Here is a 20,585-nt window from a genome sequence, read left to right on the forward strand (position 1 = left end):
CTCCTGGACGATACGTCACACGGAAGTTGAAACGGGTGAAGAAGAGGGCCCATCTGGCTTGGTGAGGATTAAGACGTTTGGCCTCTCGAAGATATTCAAGGTTACGATGATCTGTAATAACTTCGACTTGATGGAGTGCTCCCTCCAGCCAGTGTCTCCATTCCTCGAGAGCCATCTTGATAGCCAGCAGTTCACGATTACCAATGTCGTAATTTTTGCTCTGCCGGGGACAGTTTCTTGGAATAGAAGGCACATGGATGGAGTACTGGAGGTTTCCCCTGCTGCTGTGATAGAATGGCTCCCACCCCGGTCGATGAGGCGTCCACTCCGACCACGAAGGGGAGCTCCAGATTGGGATGGACTAGGATGGGAGCTGAACAGAAGGCTTTCTTCAATTGTTGGAAGGCTTGAGTAGCGGTTGGGCTCCAGGACAGAGACTTGGGCCGGCCTTTGAGGAGAGAGGTGTGTGGCGAACTGATAAGACTGTATTGATGGATGAAACGGCAATAGAAATTTGTGAATCCTAAAAATCGCTGAAGGTCCTTAACGGTGGTGGATTACGACTAGTTTATGATGGTATCCACCATTCCTCAGGTTCATTTGGATCCCTTGAGGACTGATGACGTAGCCGAGGAAGTGAACAGTGGTGCGGTGGAACTCACACTTTCCCAACTTTAGGAATAACTGATGATCTCTGTGTTTTTGTAGGACTTGACGGATGTGGTCACGGTGTTCGGCTAAGCTCTTGGAGAAGATTAAGATGTCATCAATATAAACGATTACAAATTGTTGCAGAAATTCACAGAACACTTCATTCATGAAGGCTTGGAAGACGGATGGAGAGTGTCCATCCGGCATAACGAGATATTCATAGTGCCCTGATGGAGTGATGAAAGCAGTTTTCCACTCGTCGCCTCTTCGGATGCGTACGAGATTGTTGGCACTTCTAAGATCCAGTTTGCTGAATATTTGTGCTCCCCGTAACTGTTTTGAGCAGCTGGGACCAGAGGAAGGGGATAGCCGAATTTGACAGTTTGTTCGTTGAGTGCACGGTAATCAATGCACGTAAGCCTCCGTCGTTTTTATCCATAAAAAAGAAGCTGGATGCAGCAGGGGAAGTGGATGGTCGAATGAGCCATTGTTATAAGGCTTATTTGATGTACTCATCCATGGCCTTATGCTCCAGGATGGAGAGTGGATAGATTAAGCCTTTAGGTGGAATCGCCCCCTTAAGGGGAATCTCAAGTTTAAGGCTGGACTCTGGACTTTCGATCGACGCGGAGTTGATGTGGAGATTAGAGGAGGAGTGGAAATCACCGGGAGGAGGTTTCTGACGACAGGTTTTAATGACGGGTAGCATACAAGGTGAGAAGCAGGATTCACTCCATTGAGTAATCTCCCCAGTGGTCCAGTTGACTTGCGGTGGGTGTACTGACATCCACGGGCGTCCCAGGATGATGTCCGCTGTGGACCCTTCCAGCACCTGGAACGAACTCTCCTCCTGGTGAAGACTTCCGATGCGAAGAGTGACTACGGGGGATTGGTGACAGATTTGACCACGGCCCAGCGGCTTACCTAAGATGGTGTGGATCTCTAACTTCTTTGTGATCCTTCTCTGCGAGAGATGGAGTTTCGTGAGGAGTTGGTGGGAAATTAAGTTCCCCAAGAAGCCGGTGTCAACGAGGGCGTACGCTGGAACACAGTGTGAACGGGTCAAGATCATAACCGGAGTACGTCATAATGGAGAGATCATAGGAGAAATATGGACCGCACTTACCGCTGGGTGTGGTGGTCGCACCGGGCATTGAGGAATAAGATGTCCTTCCGAACCGCAGTAAATGCAGTGGCCGATATGAATACGTCATTGACGTTCTGCTATGGAGAGGTGGTAAGAGTCAAAATGCATTGGTTCAGATGCTGGAAGGGTCATAGATGGTGCGGGAGGCAGAGGGTGCGCAGCGGATTGGTCCAGGGCACAAACGGTGAGACGTTGAGAGAATGCGAATGGCACGCTGAATGACGTTTTTTAAGCCGATTACATCGTCATAGACGGCTACTTGATGACGAATAGTAGCATTCAATCCTTGAAGAAAGCAGGTGATTACCGCGGTCTCATTCCTTCCATAGTTGACCGCTAGAGAGCAGAAATGTAAAGCATATTCATTTACGGACGAGTTTCCCTCACGAAGGCGATACAACTGATCATGGATGGAGAGAGCGGAGGTGCTGAGGCCAAAAACCTCCTTGAAGTGGGCGATGAAAGCCTCCCATGAACGAGTGAGTACACCATTCGTTTCCCAGATGAACTGGGCCCACTGGAGAGCGTGACCAGAGCGGAGGGAAATTAAATAGGCAATCTTGGTACGATCAGTAGGGAAGGCGTGCGCTTGCATCTCAAAGTAAAGCGAACACTGCAGAAGAAATCAGCTGCAACCCTCCGCCTCACCGGTGTAGGTCGCTGGTCGGGCCATGGGACTGTGAGAGGCAGGCGATAAAGGAGAGTGAACACCGGGCGGAAGTGGTTGACTGACGGCTTGCTTGGGGAGAGAGACCCATGAAGGGTCCTCTTCAGATCCAGCGGATCTTTGCATTCTGTTAGTCTGGTCTTCTGTCACAGACAGAGGAGAGTGACAACGGGATGAAATGGTAAGTAGAGGTTTATTTGGAAACAGAATGACTGGAAGTGGAAGAACACACGCTTGCAGAAGTATGAGTATACTGGATGGAATTTAATGATGGTTTTCCTAGGTTACTTGCGGTCCTGAGGACGGAAGAAAAGTGGAGGAACAGGCTGGTATCAGGTGACGGACAATCACAGGCTGAAGACAGACGATAGAGTTTGGGTATTCAGAAGAGTCTAGTGTATCTCTGACGAGACCAGACACTGAGTGAAGGGATGTGTGGGTTTATATGTGGTGGTGATGATGAGCTGGTGCAGGTGTGGTGAGTATTCTGGTGTTAACAAGCGGATGGGCGGAGTCGGGTGATCGGGTACTGATGGTGTGGCAGGTGGTACTGATGACTCTGTGACAGGCACACAATGTTAACGTTTAACCTACTGTGCTTAAATTGGATGCAATAATAGAAGCCTACATTTGTTTTAGTTCTAAATTTGTACTTTAATTTTGTTTAATTTAAATTTGTTTAACTACCAGGCCAGCTGGTAGATTAAGTAATAGAGAGAATAATCTGACAGTTTTCAAAGTCTGTGATTTTAGCGACACTTAGCGGTAAAAGGCAGCAAATAAACGTCCCTATTCCCACGGCGGTAAAAGTATTATTCTGGTTGAGTACCAACTGTATGTGCGACACAGATGGAACTCTCTACAGCGAGAAATAGCACGAGTAAATTGAAGAAACACCTGGACTGGTGCCATGCTAACACTAAGCAAAACGAGAGCTGCATGGTCAGAGAAGAGAAAGAATGCAGTGGATGAGAGTGCGGGCAAGACAAAGCAACAGAAATTAAGTTTATCTCTGTCTGCTGAAGTGAAGAGAATAGTGTCCACCCAATGCGTGCTAGGTTTGTGCTGTGAATCTGAACTAAAATAAAATAAAAGAATAGAAATCAAAAGTAAAAGAGGCTGTGCATCTTACCATGTCATTGGTTATAGGTTGCATTATAGTGGGGTCTAGCTCTATTGTGTTTGGTATCTCTTACAAAATTTACCAGACTTTGATCGTTTGTCTACTTTTGTGATTCTGACAGTGATTGTTACTTATTGTATTGCGCCATGAGCCTTCCTACACAGTCATTATGTTCTACAACATCACTCTCCACTGGATGTATAATGTGCAGCAATAAACTACATTTTAGCATTTTAGTATCATATCTAGTCATACTTCTGTGGTTATTTTGGTGAAAGTAACTCAAAAGTAGCGCAAAAGTAGTGTAACATTACAATTCAGAGACAGTAATATTGTAATTTAACTAATTATTTTCAAAGGACAGTAACTAGAATATAATGTATTACATTTTGGAAGTAACTTGCCCAACTCTGCACTTCTTTAATTTTCACACCTGATTCAGATCATCAGCCCAATAGGAAAGAACATGAACCAAATTTAGACCCGTTTGCATGACACAGTTTTCAACTAAAAACGGGGACATTTTTTTTGATGAATTTTGCACAAAAACAGCATTTTAAGGGCCTAATAATGCACATTTATGACAACATTTTTTAAGTATGTTTTGAAACTGTATCATTATCGCCTCCGTGTAATACAAAAATGCTAATTTGTTAAAATGGTGACATCATGTGCATGCATATTACGTGCTCAGTCATTAGGCCTGTAGTGTTTCTTCACAATGTGACATCGCTAACTACTAATCTGGCATGCACAATACACCGATTCAGTAATTTTCACAGATCCGTGTGAATGGGGATCGTTTTGACAACATTGTCGCCTGTATGCAAAAAGTTTTGCTTTTTTAGTACGTTGTTGTCGTGTAAGTGTACCGAGTCTGTCGGATAAGGGAGACATACAAAATGTGCACAGCATTGGGAGCCCAGACAAGAGTATAATGACCTATAATTGTTGGTTTCAAATAACCATGCACCCAATGAAAAGATATGTACAGTACTTTGAAAAGATACCTGCTGTCTTTGTAAAACTACACAAGGGATTTAAACAGAATATCAAACAAATCAAAGTTTTTATAATTTTATATTTAAAGTTGAAATTCTGTATTTGGGACATTTAGTTTCAGGCCTGATGTATTAGGCCTGTTGCACAAGCACGTACTAAATTTGACCTGCATGAGAAGAACGTGTCACAGTGTTGGGTTTGTGTTCCCCAGGTGTCCACTAGATGTCCTCCTTCCCCACGGTGTCATCCACTTTATGAACTGCATTCCCCACAATCCTTGTCTGTACCCATCACTGCATCATTGCACTCAGCTGTTCCCAATCATCATTGCACTCAGCTGTTCCCCATTATCATTGTTAGTACTGTGTTATATATACCCTGCCTGTTTAGTGTTTGTTACGGAGTCCTTGTTATTCGGCACGTCACTTTTGAGGTCTGGTCCGCTTTGTGCTTTTGTTTATTGTTTCATGTTTTTTGGATTGCTTCTTTGATTTTGACCCCTGCCTGGACTGGATTTATGATTTCGGATTACCCCAATAAAATACTGCAAGTGGATCTCTCTGCTTCCCGTGTGTGTGTCGTGACAGAAGGACTCCGTCATTAGAGATCCAGCGGTATGTTTTGCAACATCTCTTCCCCAGCCACCGAGCGGGAGAGAAGGGGGTTGTTTAAGGGGACCCGGTTGGTAAAGTTCCGCGGGACCCGAGGAGGTCGCCGCGGAGGAGGTGAAAGGGAGATGTATAACGTCCCGTCTGCCCAGTCAGAGACTGTTCACGTCCCGTCTGCCCAGTCAGAGACTGTTCACGTCCCGTCTGCCCAGTCAGAGACTGTTCATGTTCCGTCTGCCCAGTCAGAGATTGTTCACGTCACGTCTGTCAAGTCAGAGACTGCTCACGCCACGTCTGCCCAGCGAGAGACTGTTCACGCCACGTCTGCCCAGCAAGATACTGTTCACGCCACGTCTGCCCAGCGAGAGACTGTTCACGCCACGTCTGCCCAGCGAGAGACTGTTCACGCCACGTCTGCCCAGCGAGAGACTGTTCACGCCACGTCTGCCCAGCGAGAGACTGTTCACGCCACGTCTGCCCAGCGAGAGACTGTTCACGCCACGTCTGCCCAGCGAGAGACTGTTCACGCCACGTCTGCCCAGCGAGAGACTGTTCACGTCACGTCTGCCCAGCGAGAGACTGTTCACGTCACGTCTGCCCAGCGAGAGACTGTTCACGTCACGTCTGCCCAGCGAGAGACTGTTCACGTTCCGTCCGCCTTCCTGGACCTGGACTATCTGGAGCGTCTGGCTCGGATCCTGGACATGCCCATGTCTGCTGTTCCAGAGCCGGAACCAGTGTCTGCTATTCCAGAGCCGGAGTCGGAGGCAGAGCCAATGGCCGTTCCAGAGCCGGAGGCAGAGCCAGTGCTGGTTCCAGAGCCGGAGGCAGAGCCATTGCCGGTCCAAGAGCCGGAGGCAGAGCCAATGCCTGTTCCAGAGCCGGAGGCAGAGCCAGTACCCATTCCAGAGCCGGAGGCAGAGCCAGTGCCGTCTGCCTTCTTGGATCTGGACTATCTGGAGCGTCTGGTTCGGATCCTGAACATGCCCATGTCTGCTGTTCCAGAGCCGGAGCTAGTGTCTGCTGTTCCAGAGCCGGAGGCAGAGCCATTGCCCGTTCCAGAGCCGGAGGCAGAGCCAATGCCCGTTCCAGAGCCGGAGGCAGAGCCAATGCAATTCCAGAGCCGGAGGCAGAGCCAATGCCCGTTCCAGAGCCGGAGGCAGAGCCAATGCCCGTTCCAGAGCCGGAGGCAGAGCCAATGCTTGTTCCAGAGCCGGAGGCAGAGCCAATGCCTGTTCCAGAGCCGGAGGCAGAGCCAATGCCTGTTCCAGAGCCGGAGGCAGAGCCAATGCCTGTTCCAGAGCCAATGCCTGTTCCAGAGCCAATGCCTGTTCCAGAGCCAATGCCTGTTCCAGAGCCAATGCCTGTTCCAGAGCCAATGGCTGTTCCAGAGCCGGAGCCTGTTCCAGAGCCGGAGCCTGTTCCAGAGCCAGTGCCTGTTCCAGAGCAAGTGCCTGTTCCAGAGCCAGAGCCAGTGTTTGTTTTTGTGTTTGTGTCTGTTTTTGTGACTGTTACAGTTCTTGTGGCTGTTCTTGAGCCGGTGTCTGCTGTTCCTGAGCCGGTGTCTGCTGTTCCTGAGCCGGTGTCTGCTGTTCCTGAGCCGGTGTCTGCTGTTCCTGAGCCGGTGTCAGTGTCTGTTCCTGAGCCTCTGCCCTGGCCGCCCGAGGGGCCTTCACCACCCTGGCCGCCCGAGGGGCCTTCACCGCCCTGGCCGCCCGAGGGGCCTTCACCGCACTGGCCGCCCGAGGGGCCTTCACCGCCCTGGCCGCCCGAGGGGCCTTCACCGCCCTGGCCGCCCGAGGGGCCTTCACCGCCCTGGCCGCCCGATGGGTCGTCTGCTTCGCCCTGGCCGCCCGACGGACTGTCTTCTCCGCCCTGGCCGCCCGACGGACTGTCTTCTCCGCCCTGGCCGCCCGATGGACTGTCTTCTCCGCCCTGGCCGCCCGATGGACTGTCTTCTCCGCCATGGCCGCCCGATGGGCTGTCCGCTTCGCCCTGGTCACCAGCTAAACCATCACCCCCTGTTCTTGTTCCCTCCACGGACCTGACCCCCCATCCCTCCCCCTCAGCCTTTACTGTTTTGCCTCCCATCCTGGACTCTTGTTTTGTTTTGTGGTCTTTTTTGTCTTGGAGCGTCTGGTAGCCGCTCCGTAGAGGGGGGGTTATGTCACAGTGTTGGGTTTGTGTTCCCCAGGTGTCCACTAGATGTCCTCCTTCCCCACGGTGTCATCCACTTTATGAACTGCATTCCCCACAATCCTTGTCTGTACCCATCACTGCATCATTGCACTCAGCTGTTCCCTATCATCATTGCACTCAGCTGTTCCCCATTATCATTGTTAGTTCTGTGTTATATATACCCTGCCTGTTTAGTGTTTGTTACGGAGTCCTTGTTATTCGTCACGTCACCTTTGAGGTCTGTTCTGCTTTGTGCTTTTGTTTATTGTTTCATGTTTTTTGGATTGCTTCTTTGGTTTTGACCCCTGTCTGGACTGGATTTATGATTTCGGATTACCCCAATAAAATACTGCAAGTGGATCTCTCTGCTTCCCGTGTGTGTGTCGGGACAGAACGAGGATGTCCATGTGTTCTTACCTCGATGAGAGGATGCCAGTGTGCGATGGGTTTGCGTGGGTAAGTCAGCATTTCATTCCAGTGTTCTCTTCCCAAACCCTCGGCATCAGTACCTACTCGGCACACACCGATGACCTCATTGTGACCTACACTGTGAAAAGAAACAGAGAAATACTATGTTTACTTTGTAAGACTACTTCTTGCAGAAATGTTGTTATAAAAAAAAACTTTTCTGTCTTAGGGGGCTTTCAAACTGGGCACGTTTGCTGCACTCCGAATCTATCGAACACTGGTTCATTTGCGTTCATCACAATTACCACAACATTTGTATCTACTGTATGTGTGTCGCATTAAGGCAGCTTTCTGCTTCTAGAAAACTGTCGCTTTTGAGACAGCTGATTATGAGCCATTCATTTGCTACTCAGCTTGCACTCATTATGCATGACAACACTGCATGTTCACTCTCGCTCGTATCCAAGGTAAATCATCACCACTGTCATACCCTACATTATTTTCATATGTGTTCATATTCACGGGAATCACTCCACAGATCCAGTGCATCCAAACTCAGACCACCTCCTAAAGGTAGTTTAAGGTTGGGTACCACAGTGTGCTCCTGTGTCCGCATGACAGCTTTCACATTACCAACAAACAAACTGTGATCTGTTTCGAACTAAACTGCTAGTGTGAAAGCACCCATATATCCTAAGCCACACCAAAAAGCCTCACATACCGTACCCCTTCATGAAGACCAAATTAGAAATGTATGTATACCGTACATATACTGTACAATAATAATACATTTACATATACAGTGTATTATTAAACACTTTTAAATTAATGTAAAACAAGGAAAACAATTTTGTGAGTACTCTTTAAAATATGGTCCCATTAGTTAGCAATGCATTGGCTAACATTAACAATACATTTGTTACAGAATTGATTTATGTTTGTTAATGTTAGAATGGCTTTTTTTTTCTGTGAGCACTGTAGCCCCTTACTGAAAATGTTAGGAGCACAGGCAGAAAATGTAGGGGCACAACTTATATCAACTGGCAATGCAGTTATTCGCATTTTCCATTTTGCCTGTAATACTGACAAATGCCTTGGTAATAAATAGAGTTAACTTACATAAATTACAATGTGCAGTTTTATTTTAAGTTCACAGGGTGCAAAAGAATTGAGCCCTGTATTTCATGAAATTTATAATAAGTCTCTGAAAACACAACATGTACCAATCCTTTGGAAGGATGCGGTGGTCATTCCGGTCCCTAAATGTAGAGGCCCTAAGATGCTAAATGATTTTAGGCCGGTCGCTTTGACTTCCGTTTTAATGAAAATCCTTGTGAAATTAGTACGGTCTGAGATTTTGAGGTGGACAGAACATCAATTGGACCCTATGCAGTGTGCATATAGACCTCACAGAGGAGTACAGGATGCTACAGTCACAATGTTAAATTTGCTATTAGGACACTTGGATGGACAGAGGACATATGCGAGACTTTTATTCGTTGACTTTTCTTCGGCGTTCAATACAATCCAACCACACATTTTAATTAAGAGGCTTTTAGATCAGTTTGTGTTAAGCAATAATTTGATTGGTTGGATTTTGAATGTCCTAACTAATAGAACACAAAGAGTAAAAGTTAATGGTGTCTTATCTAAACAGATGAGTTCCTCTACAGGGTCTCCTCAAGGATGTGTGCTGTCCCCACTTTTATTTATTTTATATACTAACATGTGTCAAAGCATGTATGAGAACAGATGTATTATAAAATATGCGGATGACTCAGTAATTTTGAGTTTACTTAAGGAGAATGAGACCTCACATGGTCCAATTATTGAGCACTTTGTCAACTGGTGTGATGAATCTTATTTACAGTTAAATATATTAAAGACCAAAGATATGCTCATCGATTTTAGGAAAAATACTCATTCAAGGGATCCTACTTTAATTAAAGGCCAAAAAATAGAGTGTGTACAATCATACAAATACCTTGGGACCATAATTGATGAGAAACTAAAATTTGAAGAGAATTGTGAGGCTCTGAACAAAAAGGGGCACCAGCGTTTGTATTGCCTAAGGAGATTATCTGCATTTAATCTTGATAAAACAATAATGAAGATGTTTTATCATGCTTTTATAGAATCTGTTCTGTCGTTTTCCATCTTAGTATGGTACGGTCATATATCCTTAGAGGCAAAAAATCAGCTAGACCAGATAGTTAAATGGTCTGGCCGTTTGATAGGTGAGTCAAAACCAGGAGTGGCATCACTATATGCCAAACAATTACAAAGGATGGCCCTTTCAATTTTAAATGATGACTCTCACCCTTTGCGAAATGAGTTTCAGTTATTACCGTCTGCGAGGAGGTATAAAGTCCCCAGGTGTAGAACGAAAAGATATAAAAGCAGCTTCGTAACAAATGCGATTGATATGCTTAACAAATTGTAGAGGTGTTTTTTAGATATGTACTAGGGGTCTTATGATTTTATGATGTTAAAAGATCATATGAAATGCTCTTGAGAGCATTTTCTTTCTTTTTATGAGAGCACTTCACTAAGTTTATGAGTATTTATTTATCTGTCCTTATGTGTAGTGTAGTGTCCTGTGTTCTTGTGTTTTTTGTATTGGATGCCATAGAATGTCATTGCACTGTAAAACAAATTTACCTACGGGTATAAATAAAGTAAACAACAACAACGACAACAACAACAACAGGGCTCCATTTTTCCAAACATCTTGAAATTTTGGTAATACTTTTTAATAACTGCACTCTATTAATCATTATTTAAGCATTAGTAAACAGTAAATTAATAATTTATAAAGCATTACGATCTTATGAATCACTGACAACTCCGAAATAACTGGTTTCTAAATAATGCAATACTTCCTTTAGAAATGATAAATTGATCATTAATAAAGTATGAATATACAATTATTAAACACATAGATATGCTTATAAAATTTATAATATAAATCAAGAATCAGGCATTTATAGCTGTATTTATAAACATCTTATTAATGTCTATTAATGCTTTATAAAGAATTAGTTAACTGTTTACTAATCCTTAACTAATGATCAATAGCTTGCAGTTATTATTAAATGTTACCGAAACGTTTAGTTTTATAAATGGGGACAATCTTTAAAGGATGAACAAATTATGTTTTAAACCACATCAAAAATATGATCATTCGAATTTTGAAGTGCTGGTAAAAGAAGTGTGAAGTACTTGAAAGCATTTGACTATTTCTGCCATAATACCATGGTTAAAGTTTTACTACTAGTGTTACTACATCAAATGGTGAATGTTTATAATTTTGGACTGTAAGCCTTCTATAACTTTTTCGTTCACTGCACAAGTTTCTCTTGGTTTTACACTGGTTTAATCTGATATGGTTTATAACAGAGAACTCTGCACCGAATCTGAATGCTTCTCACAAGATCTTGCAGCGATGTAAGTAATTTTGTAAGTAATTTCATTCCTGGATATCCCAGCACTGTGTAGTAACAGTGTCGCATGATCGAGATCGACCAGCGAGACTCACGTCAATTGCGAGTTGCTCGCGCTGCGCGGCCTATTATTGGTCAGAACCGATAAATGGCGTGTGAAGCACAAATGAGTAGCGCAGTTTTGTTCCACTTTCATTACATTTACCATTTGATGTCGGGTAATGTTGTGGTTTCGCCAGCGCAACCTATATCAAAACGTTGGCCCAACTGGCAAGAAAAATGGTCGCAAAATATGACCATTTGGTCACAGTCTGGAGCCCTGGCTAGTTAATAAAATACAACTGTTCAATGATCATGTTAGCTCAGGTCCATTAAATAATATTAACAGATACAACTTTTGATTTTAATAATACATTAGTGAATGTTAATATTAACATGAACAAAACATAAGTTAATATACTTTAATTAGTTAATTAGTAATGTAGATAACTAATGCTATCAAATGGAACCTCATTCTAAAGTCTTAGTGTTACTAGTTGTTTATTTTATAAAATCTAGACGGCAGCAGAAAATTGAAGGGTTAGTTAGAGAAAGGAGACAGCTGAGGAAGCAATGGAAAAAAGCAGAACAAAGGCAGAAGGAGAGACTCAATCTCTTACAAAGGGCCAAAAAAGATAAGCTTGCAACATTACGCAGAGCTGAGCGCCTACGGAAATACTACAAAAAGAAGGAGCGTGCGAGGGCATATATATATGTATATATATATATATATATATATATATATATATATATATATATATATATATAAGCAATGGCAGAGAAACAATTCAAGCAGTGTGCGTCCCCTTGTCCGCCGTTTTGAGCGAGGGTGACACACACTTTCTCTGTGTTGTTTGTCTGGGAGTGGAGCATGCACGGGCAGCGCTCGAGGGCGCTGTCTGTGCTAACTGTGATCTCATGCTCCTGAGAACGCTCCGCTCCCGCCTGAGCCTGTTCGATGAGGCAGGCCAGGCACGTGCTCCCCGTGGATCAGGTCCCGTGTCTGTCGAGACAACGCGGCGCTTGCATTCATGGGGATCGCAGATGGATCTGGCCGAGGATGTTGAGACGGCTTCGGCCCTTTCTCAACATTCATCGGTCAGTTCTCGTGGTCTCGCTCACGGTTCGGAAGCCCGCCCAGCGGCTTCTTCCGCCCATGAACGAGACACGGTGCTCGAATTATCTGCCTCCGAGGAGGTGGATATTTTGAGCATCGATGCAGGAGAATGTGGAGATCTGCCATCACATTCCCCTGCATCTGAGGAGCTGCTGGAGGTTGTGACTAGGGCTGTGGCTAAATTAAATATCCATTGGCCACCAGAAAAGCAGGAAGCGACAGTAAAAAGCAAGCTTGAGGAGCGCTTCCTGCAAGCCCAGTCACAGCCTTCGCGCCGGAGCCTCCCGTTCTTTAACGATCTCCACACCGAGGTGTCGAGATCGTGGAACAAGCCCTTCTACTCTCGACTGTCTAGCCCCAATATAAATATATATGCTTCAATAATGGGGTCGAGAGAGATGGGCTATGGGACGATGCCTCGGGTTGAGGAGACTTTTGCATCTCATCTCTCGCCCGAGGCCGCATCTTCCCTGAGAGCTCTGGCGCTTCCCTCCAAGCCCTGCCGTACAACATCGGCCTTGGTGGGGAAAGCATATATGGCGGCGGGTCGGGCTGGTGCATACCTGCAGACAATGGGGCTCCTCCAGGCATACCAGCCCGACCTTCTAAAAGATGTGGACGACAGCGGGGAGGTCACCCTCGACGACATTCAGGAGATGCGTCGAGTGACTCACTTGTCTCTCCGTGCTACCAAAGAGACGGCCCGTGCAATTGGCCGTTCTATGGCAGCCTTGGTAGCCATGGAGAGACATTTGTGGCTGAATCTGTCGGGAGTTGGGGACAGGGAACTAAACGTCGAGGAGGAAGGCCCGATTTCGTCTTCTGGCCTCTTTGGCGACGCAGTCAGCACTGTCGTCGAGAGGTTTCAGGATACGAAACGGCAGTCAGCCGCATTAAACCAACTCATCCCCCGCCGTCGTTCCAAGTCTCGTGGGGCTGCTGCCAGGGGGCAGTCCCACGAGGCTGCCGCCAGCTCCTCACACCTGCAACAGCAGGGAGAGAGTGTTGCTTCTTGTGCTCCCCCGCAAAAGGCCTGGAGCCAGAGGCAACACTCTCAGCCAAAGCCTTCCAAGCCTAGGACAGATCTGAGGACTGTCATTCAGGCTAGGAAGGCTTCGGCGAAGAGGCCCTGACGTGTGGCGCAGCCCTCTAAGGGTGGTCTCCCCCGCGATCGAGTATCAACAACTCACTCCTTCGCGGAGCCCTCAGGAAATCGATGTTTACTTCCCGCCGCTAAGAGCCCCTCGGGATGCATCGGTTTCCAGCGAACGCATATCACACTGTCCGCCCAAAACTTTGGCGGCCCTGTCTAGTTCGCTTCCTCTCCCGAGGCCTGCAGAAAAATTTAATCGGTTAGTTCCTGCCAGTCAAATGCTTCAGGTCAACGATATATCGAATTTAACACCAGAGGCCAGTCCCGTGAGACTGGTCCCCCTAGTAGATTATCTAGACACCTGGAAGGGTCTTCAAAATATATCTCAATGGGTCCTGCACACAGTAGAAAGGGGGTACAAAATTTAGTTTTAATATCGCCCGCCCAGGTTCAGCGGGGTGGTAAACACACTGGTCAGCCCCGAGCAGGATATGGTTATGGAACAGGAAGTTCAGTCCCTCTTAACGAAGTAGGCCATAGAGTATGTTCCTCCCCAAGAGCGAGAAGCCGGGTTCTACAGCCGGTACTTCATAGTTCCCAAATAGGATGGGGGATTACGTCCTATTATAGATCTCAGGGTATTAAACCGGTCTCTGAGGAGATACAGGTTCAAAATGTTAACAATACCTATGATCGTGAGTCAGATCAGATCCGAGGACTGGTTTGTCACGATAGATCTAAAAGATGCTTAATTCCACATATCCATCCTTCCAAGACACAGGAAGTTCCTAAGGTTTGCTTTCGGGGGAAAGGCTTACCAATACAGGGTTCTTCCTTTCGGCCTAGCATTGTCACCTCGCACCTTCATGAAATGCATGGATGCTGCCCTTGCTCCATTAAGACTTCAAGGCATTCGCATCCTCAATTATATCGACGACTGGCTTATCCTGGCACAGTTAGAGGAGATGGTGGTTCAACATCGAGATGTTGTTCTGTACCATCTAAGGTGCTTGGGACTAAGACTCAATGTCAAGAAGAGTTATTTGGAGCCTCTAACAAAAACTACTTTTCTGGGGGTAATTTTGGACTCAACTACGATGCGGGCACAGCTGTCTCCCGCTCGTATGAATACCATCTTGACTACAATCTCGAGCCTCAGGCTAGGTCAAACCATCACAGTCAAGCATTTTCAAAGTGTGCTGGGTCTCCTGGAGGCAGCGTCCAACGTAATTCCTTTTGGCCTGCTGCATATGAGAGCCCTACAGTGGTGGCTCAGAACCAGAGGGTTTTCCCCGAGGGGGAACCCATTTCGCACTATCAAGGTAACGCGCAGATGCCTTCGTTCTTTGGTAATGTGGAGGAAACCTTGGTTCCTGTCCCTAGGTCCTGTGTTGGGAGCACCATGTCAAAGAAAGATTGTGACTACTGATGCTTCTCTCACAGGCTGGGGTGCGGTTATGGAAGGCCGCAACACCAGGGGTCTCTGGAAGGACCACCATCTCTCTTGGAACATCAACTGCCTGGAGATGGTGGCTGTGATTCTGGCTCTCAGACACTTCCTTCCAGACCTCTTAGGCCATCATGTCCTAATTCGGACAGACAATACGTCGGTGGTCTCTTATATAAATCGTCAGGGGGGCCTGAGATCGCGCCCTCTATGAAGATTGGCGCATCAGGTCCTCCTGTGGTCCCAGGGCAAACTTCTCTCAGTCACAGCGATGTTTAACCCTGGGGTCAGCAATATGGGAGCAGACATCCTGTTGAGGCATGGGCTGAAGCCCGGGGAGTGGAGACTCCACCCCGAGTCGGTGGAGCTAATATGGAAGGAGTTTGGACAAGCAGAAGTGGACCTATTTGCCTCTCATGAGAACACTCACTGTCCACTCTGGTTCTCTCTCTCGCATCCAACTCCCCTGGGGCTGGATGCGATAGTGCAGACGTGGCCGAGGCTACGTCTGTAAGCATTTCCCCCGATCGCTCTGCTCCCAGGGGTTCTAGAGAGGGTCCGGCATTACGGGATCAGCTTAATCCTAGTAGCCCCGTACTGGCCGGCCCGAGTATGGTTTTCGGACATCATGGTCCTTCTAGCAGGCCCTCCGTGACAAATTCCGATAAGGAGAGACCTTCTTTCTCAGGCCAGGGGCACAATATTTCACCCTTGGCCGGAATTTTGGAAACTGTGGGTCTGGCCCCTGAGGGGGATCAGCTCATTAATGTTGGTCTCTCAACCGAGGTTGTTGAGACCATTCTAAACTCTAGAGCCCATTCCACGAGGAAACTATATGCATTAAAATGGAATGTGTTTAACTTATGGTGTAGAGAACTTCAGTTGGACCCAGTTAACTGCCGAGTCGCTTCAGTGCTGGAGTTTCTCCAGAGTCGCTTCTCTAACGGACTCTCCCCGTCCACGCTTAAGGTCTTTGTGGCGGCCATAGCTGCCTTCCACACGCCTCTAGGGGTGGGCATCTTGGGGAGACACCCACTTATTATACATTTTCTTTGTGGAGCTAGGAGGATGAGGCCTCTCATCCAGTCCAGGGTTCCCACTTGGGACCTGACAGTGGTCCTCGAGGGATTATCCCTGGCACCCTTCGAACCATTGGATGAGGTGTCTGAGAAATGTATGTCCTTTAAAGTAGCCTTCCTGCTTGACATTACGTCCCTCAAAAGAGTTAGGGACTTGCAGGCCTTATCGGTTGCTCCTTCTTGCCTTGAGTTCGCTCCCGGTAGAGTAAAGGCCATTCTCCACCCTAGACCTGGCTATGTGCCTAAGGTGCCGTCTAATGTAGCAACGTCTTTAATTCTTCAGGCTTTTCATCCTCCACCGCATGTGTCGGATGAGCAAGCTAGACAGCATTTATTGTGCTCGGTCCGAGCCCTTGAGGTCTATGTTCATAGAACCTCAGGCTGGAGGAAGGCGGACCAGTTACTTATATGTTTCGGGTCACCTAAGAGGGGTTCCCCTGTTTCCAAGCAGACTATCAGCAGATGGATAGTAGATCTTTAGCTTACGAGGCGCGCAGTTTGCCTTCGCCTCTGCTAGTAAAAGCTCACTCAACTAGAGGAGTGGCTTCCTCTAAAGTTTTGCTGTCAGGAGTTTCTCTTCAGGAGGTCTGCGATGCCGCGGGCTGGGCCTCCCCTCACACCTTCATTAGACACTACAGTCTAGATCTGCCCTCTGCTCCGGGTTCACAAGTTCTCTCGTCCTAAATGTGCCAGATTGCTTCACACCAGGGCGTACTCTCTCAGTGTGGCGCAGTGGGCATTTCGTTCCCCAATGTATTGATTCTTGACGCAGCGCGAGTTCCCTCGAAAGGGAACGTCTCGGGTTACGACGCTGCGTCCCTCAGCCACACTTCTAGCGCTCCTGAGAGCGACTTGCTTCGACCAATCAAAAGCTGACATTGTTATGATCCGGTTCCTCTTTATAGCTTCTGCTCACCGTCACATGCGACGTCACGGATGACGTCATGACGCAACACCAATCAAGACTGGACTAGTTCCATACAGGCTTCAGACGCGTCACGCTGGAGGCGTTCCCCAATGTGTCGATTCTCGATGCAGCGTCTCGTTCCCTTCTCAGGGAACGAGGGTTACAGTCGTAACCCGAGACGTTTTTTTCACTAAATGTTCAGATTTTATACAATTATTGTGCACTCATGATTTTTCTAGACTAAATTTTACTGCTGAATTATCCACTAATCTACTTTACAATAGCATTTATGTCATAGATTATGATCATATATATTTTTGATTTATTGTTTTTCTTTATAATTAAGTTGTCTGTATTGAGTAGATTGTTTAACACACAAAAGAGTGATTACAGTTCAACACACAGATAGTTATATAAATTCTACTTGATTTAAAAAAAAAACTGTGCTGGTATCGGATCGGTATCGGTCGATACTCAGAATGTTTGGTATCGGATCGGATCGATTCTGAAAGAAATGGTATCGGTGCATCCCTAATACTAAGTGACTTGAATTTAAAGTGTAAATTATCAAGGGATGCTGTTGAATGCTGTTGATTACCACAGAAAATAATTTTGACTTCTCAGTCAACAAACAAAAATTGTTCAGACTTCAAATCCCTCACTTGTTATGAATTAAAAAAATTGCTGCCCAAGGTGTAACTTGTTGGTGATGGAGAAACATGCACGACGAATTAATGGAAAATCAAGATAATCTTTAATTAATCCAAAATAAACACTCAGGAGATTGCTCTAGAAAACTGGGATAATAACTCAAACACAACCACATATACATTGACAATATGGACAAGTTAACTATGGAAACTAAGGGCTTATATACACAAAGAGCATAATCAAAAGAGAAACCGAACAGGTGCATGGAATTATGATCTATGGAAACTAATTAACAAACAGAGAAATTAACTAGGAACTAATGCCCGGTACACATTGTACGATTATGTGCAGTCTCAGATGAAAGATGACCAACCACAGCAATTTCTGTGCTCGTGGCTCCTAAACAGTGGTCCAATTATACAGTGATAGATGTTCAAAGACGGCCATTGACACGGTCTTGCAACAAAAGATAGCCTGTGATAATTTTCTGATAGTGTCAGAAATTTAGCATGATCATCTCACAGTGTATTTGCTGCTACGACCTACGTCTACTGACTGGCCAATAAGTATGCAACATAAAATGGCATATTGATCAATGTGACATGGAGTTAAAACCTAAAACTATTTACCTCAAGCTCCATTTGTTATTTTTTTTCCTAGCCATGACCGCATCCATATTCTCCTCTTTAGCTTCCTCATATTTTTTTCACTGCACATAAAAACCACAATTGGCCAAAGGGTGACTCATCTTGCTCTATTTGTTTACCATTAGCATTTGCAGATGACATTTTATTCTTCTATACTAACTTACATCGTAGCCTGTGATTCAAAAGGTGTCATCATCGTACAGTCTACATACACGTCATACAGTGTGATTTGTAATGATCTTATAGGATTGCCGAAATCACACAGTCTGTATCAGGCATAAGGAGAATGGGAACAGAGCAAACAGAGTGAAAACTAAATTAAAACATAATAAGTGATATCAAACACTCATTGCCCTGTTTTGTGACAGATTGCCACATGCTGTGTTTTGGGTGATCTGTGTTTGAGTGGATCGGGATAAGAATTTCAGCAATTAATAACTTACATTCTTCTCTGTACCTCATTCAAAACTATTATGTAAAGAAAAAGAGGACTGCAACTGCAACACATTGTCATTTTGACTACTTTTGGTACATTTTTTGACATTTGTGCAATAAATAAATGATTGTGATGACACTTACACCTTTCTTTCTTTTTCTTTATAACTAAATATGTTTAAGAAATGGTTATGGGTAGGTTTAGAGATAAGAGTAGGATTAGAGGCTCAAAATATCTTTTTAATGCTATATTGTTACAAAAAGTGTAATTTTCACTGAGGGATAAGTCAAAATTAATTTATGTGGTAATCAACATAATTTCAGAGATGCATTGCATAGAGCTTAACTTGCTTTTGAAACTGATAAGAGTGCTTAAAAATCAGGAACAAATAAATAAATAATAGCAACAAAGCAATCATCTTTAACTCAAATTACCCCTGTACCAGGTAATTATGCTGGACAGAAAGGACAGATTAACATAATTCACCAAAAATGTGTGAGATTCTCACCGGTCATAATCCATAACAGCTACGAGAAGGCTGATTTGGTCAATGTTCTCTGGAGGGACATCAAACACTATGGCTTCATTGTACACAGGGTTTAATGTGTTCCTCTTGGTGGAGGTTTTCCTTTTCTTCAGTCTTCGTCCATCACACATCAGAGAAACTTTCACATAAGGGTCTAGGAAAAGATACAAAGCAGAAAATGAGAAATCATTTATTTCATAATTTACATTTAAGACCATAACCTATATATTCACAGATCCATTTTGAACACAAATCCAAGGAATGGCATACCCAAACTGAAATGGTTTCAACCATGTAGACTACAGGCATAATTGTGGTCTCTCTGAATTTATTGTTTGAAAATCTGAATTAATTGAAGTCATAGTTATTACATGCATTTATGCAAATGTAAACTTTTTTGTCATGTGTTTTTCAGTGGGGTGTTTACACACTCTTTCTTCACCAGCTTTAAACTTGACCTATAAGGCAGCCTCTTACTTATCATACCATAAGTTCCAAATCCTCCAAAACTATTCTGTTATATTATAAAATATTGAAATATACGTTATTTCAAACTGTTTAATCTGCGTGTGAACTCATACCTGAAGCTCCAGTGATGTCCATGGCTTTCAGATTTCTTGCTTTGATCATGGTGATGGTCAGCCGTCCGGCAGTGGGCAGGTAGCATAGAGAAAACATCAAATCCCCCAGATCCACATTGTCCTGGCAACAGAAATAAGATTTAATTACTCTCTTTTGATATTCTATCTGTACGGTAAACACATTAATTTATATGAATGACTGTTTGATTCAGTTTATTCATGTTATTATTTAAAGACACTGTATGTAAGTTTCGGCGCTAGATATTGCTTATTCAAAACAATAACAGAGGCTAGCTTGATGACAATGAATGAGCATGGGATCATGATAGGTGTTGTCTTCACCGCCACAGCGGATAGAAAGTAATTAGACGGGAATCACATTCATGGATGAGCTAATGTAATAAAGTTGTATTATTGTTAATGTGGTATGAAGCAGGGCTGGGCTGAGAGCCTGGGATATTTTACACTGCTGTTTTTATTATGTTTATATTCTGTAGTCAGCCCCTGCTGTTCCTTTCGTTTTGTTGTTTATGCATTTTTTTATGATTAAAGTTGCATTTAACATTCACCACCTTCTTCCATGAATTTTAACTTTGTTACAGTTTTAAGTTGTAAACAACCTCTTTAAGTAGGTTTTCCATTTACCTAAGAAAACCTGGCAAACTATTATTGTACCTGTCTGAGATTGACACCAGTTATCTAAAAAGATACAAGTAAAACAAACATTTTCTTTGAAAAACTAAAATCCTACAGATGTATCACTTGCATAATGATTTGGAACACAGTGTATACATTAAAGGGAAACTTATACATTAAAGGGAGTTTAGTCATGATT

General features: G+C 44.8%; 1 protein-coding gene across 1 annotated transcript in view; it reads right to left on the minus strand.

The window, feature by feature from the left end:
* Positions 1-20,585, minus strand: part of syt9a (synaptotagmin IXa) — a 158,762-nt gene that overhangs the window by 46,880 nt on the left and 91,297 nt on the right. The window contains exons 4-6 of the mRNA XM_077248226.1: positions 19,751-19,871; positions 19,152-19,323; positions 7,794-7,923 (exon numbers count right to left, since the gene is read on the minus strand). Coding sequence (XP_077104341.1) covers positions 7,794-7,923; positions 19,152-19,323; positions 19,751-19,871 — 423 coding nt within the window. The remainder of the gene's footprint in view (positions 1-7,793; positions 7,924-19,151; positions 19,324-19,750; positions 19,872-20,585) is intronic.

This window comes from Siphateles boraxobius, unplaced genomic scaffold (assembly GCF_051911475.1).
Source record: "Siphateles boraxobius isolate OS27281-9 unplaced genomic scaffold, OSU_SipBor_1 30, whole genome shotgun sequence".
Lineage (NCBI taxonomy): Eukaryota > Metazoa > Chordata > Actinopteri > Cypriniformes > Leuciscidae > Siphateles > Siphateles boraxobius.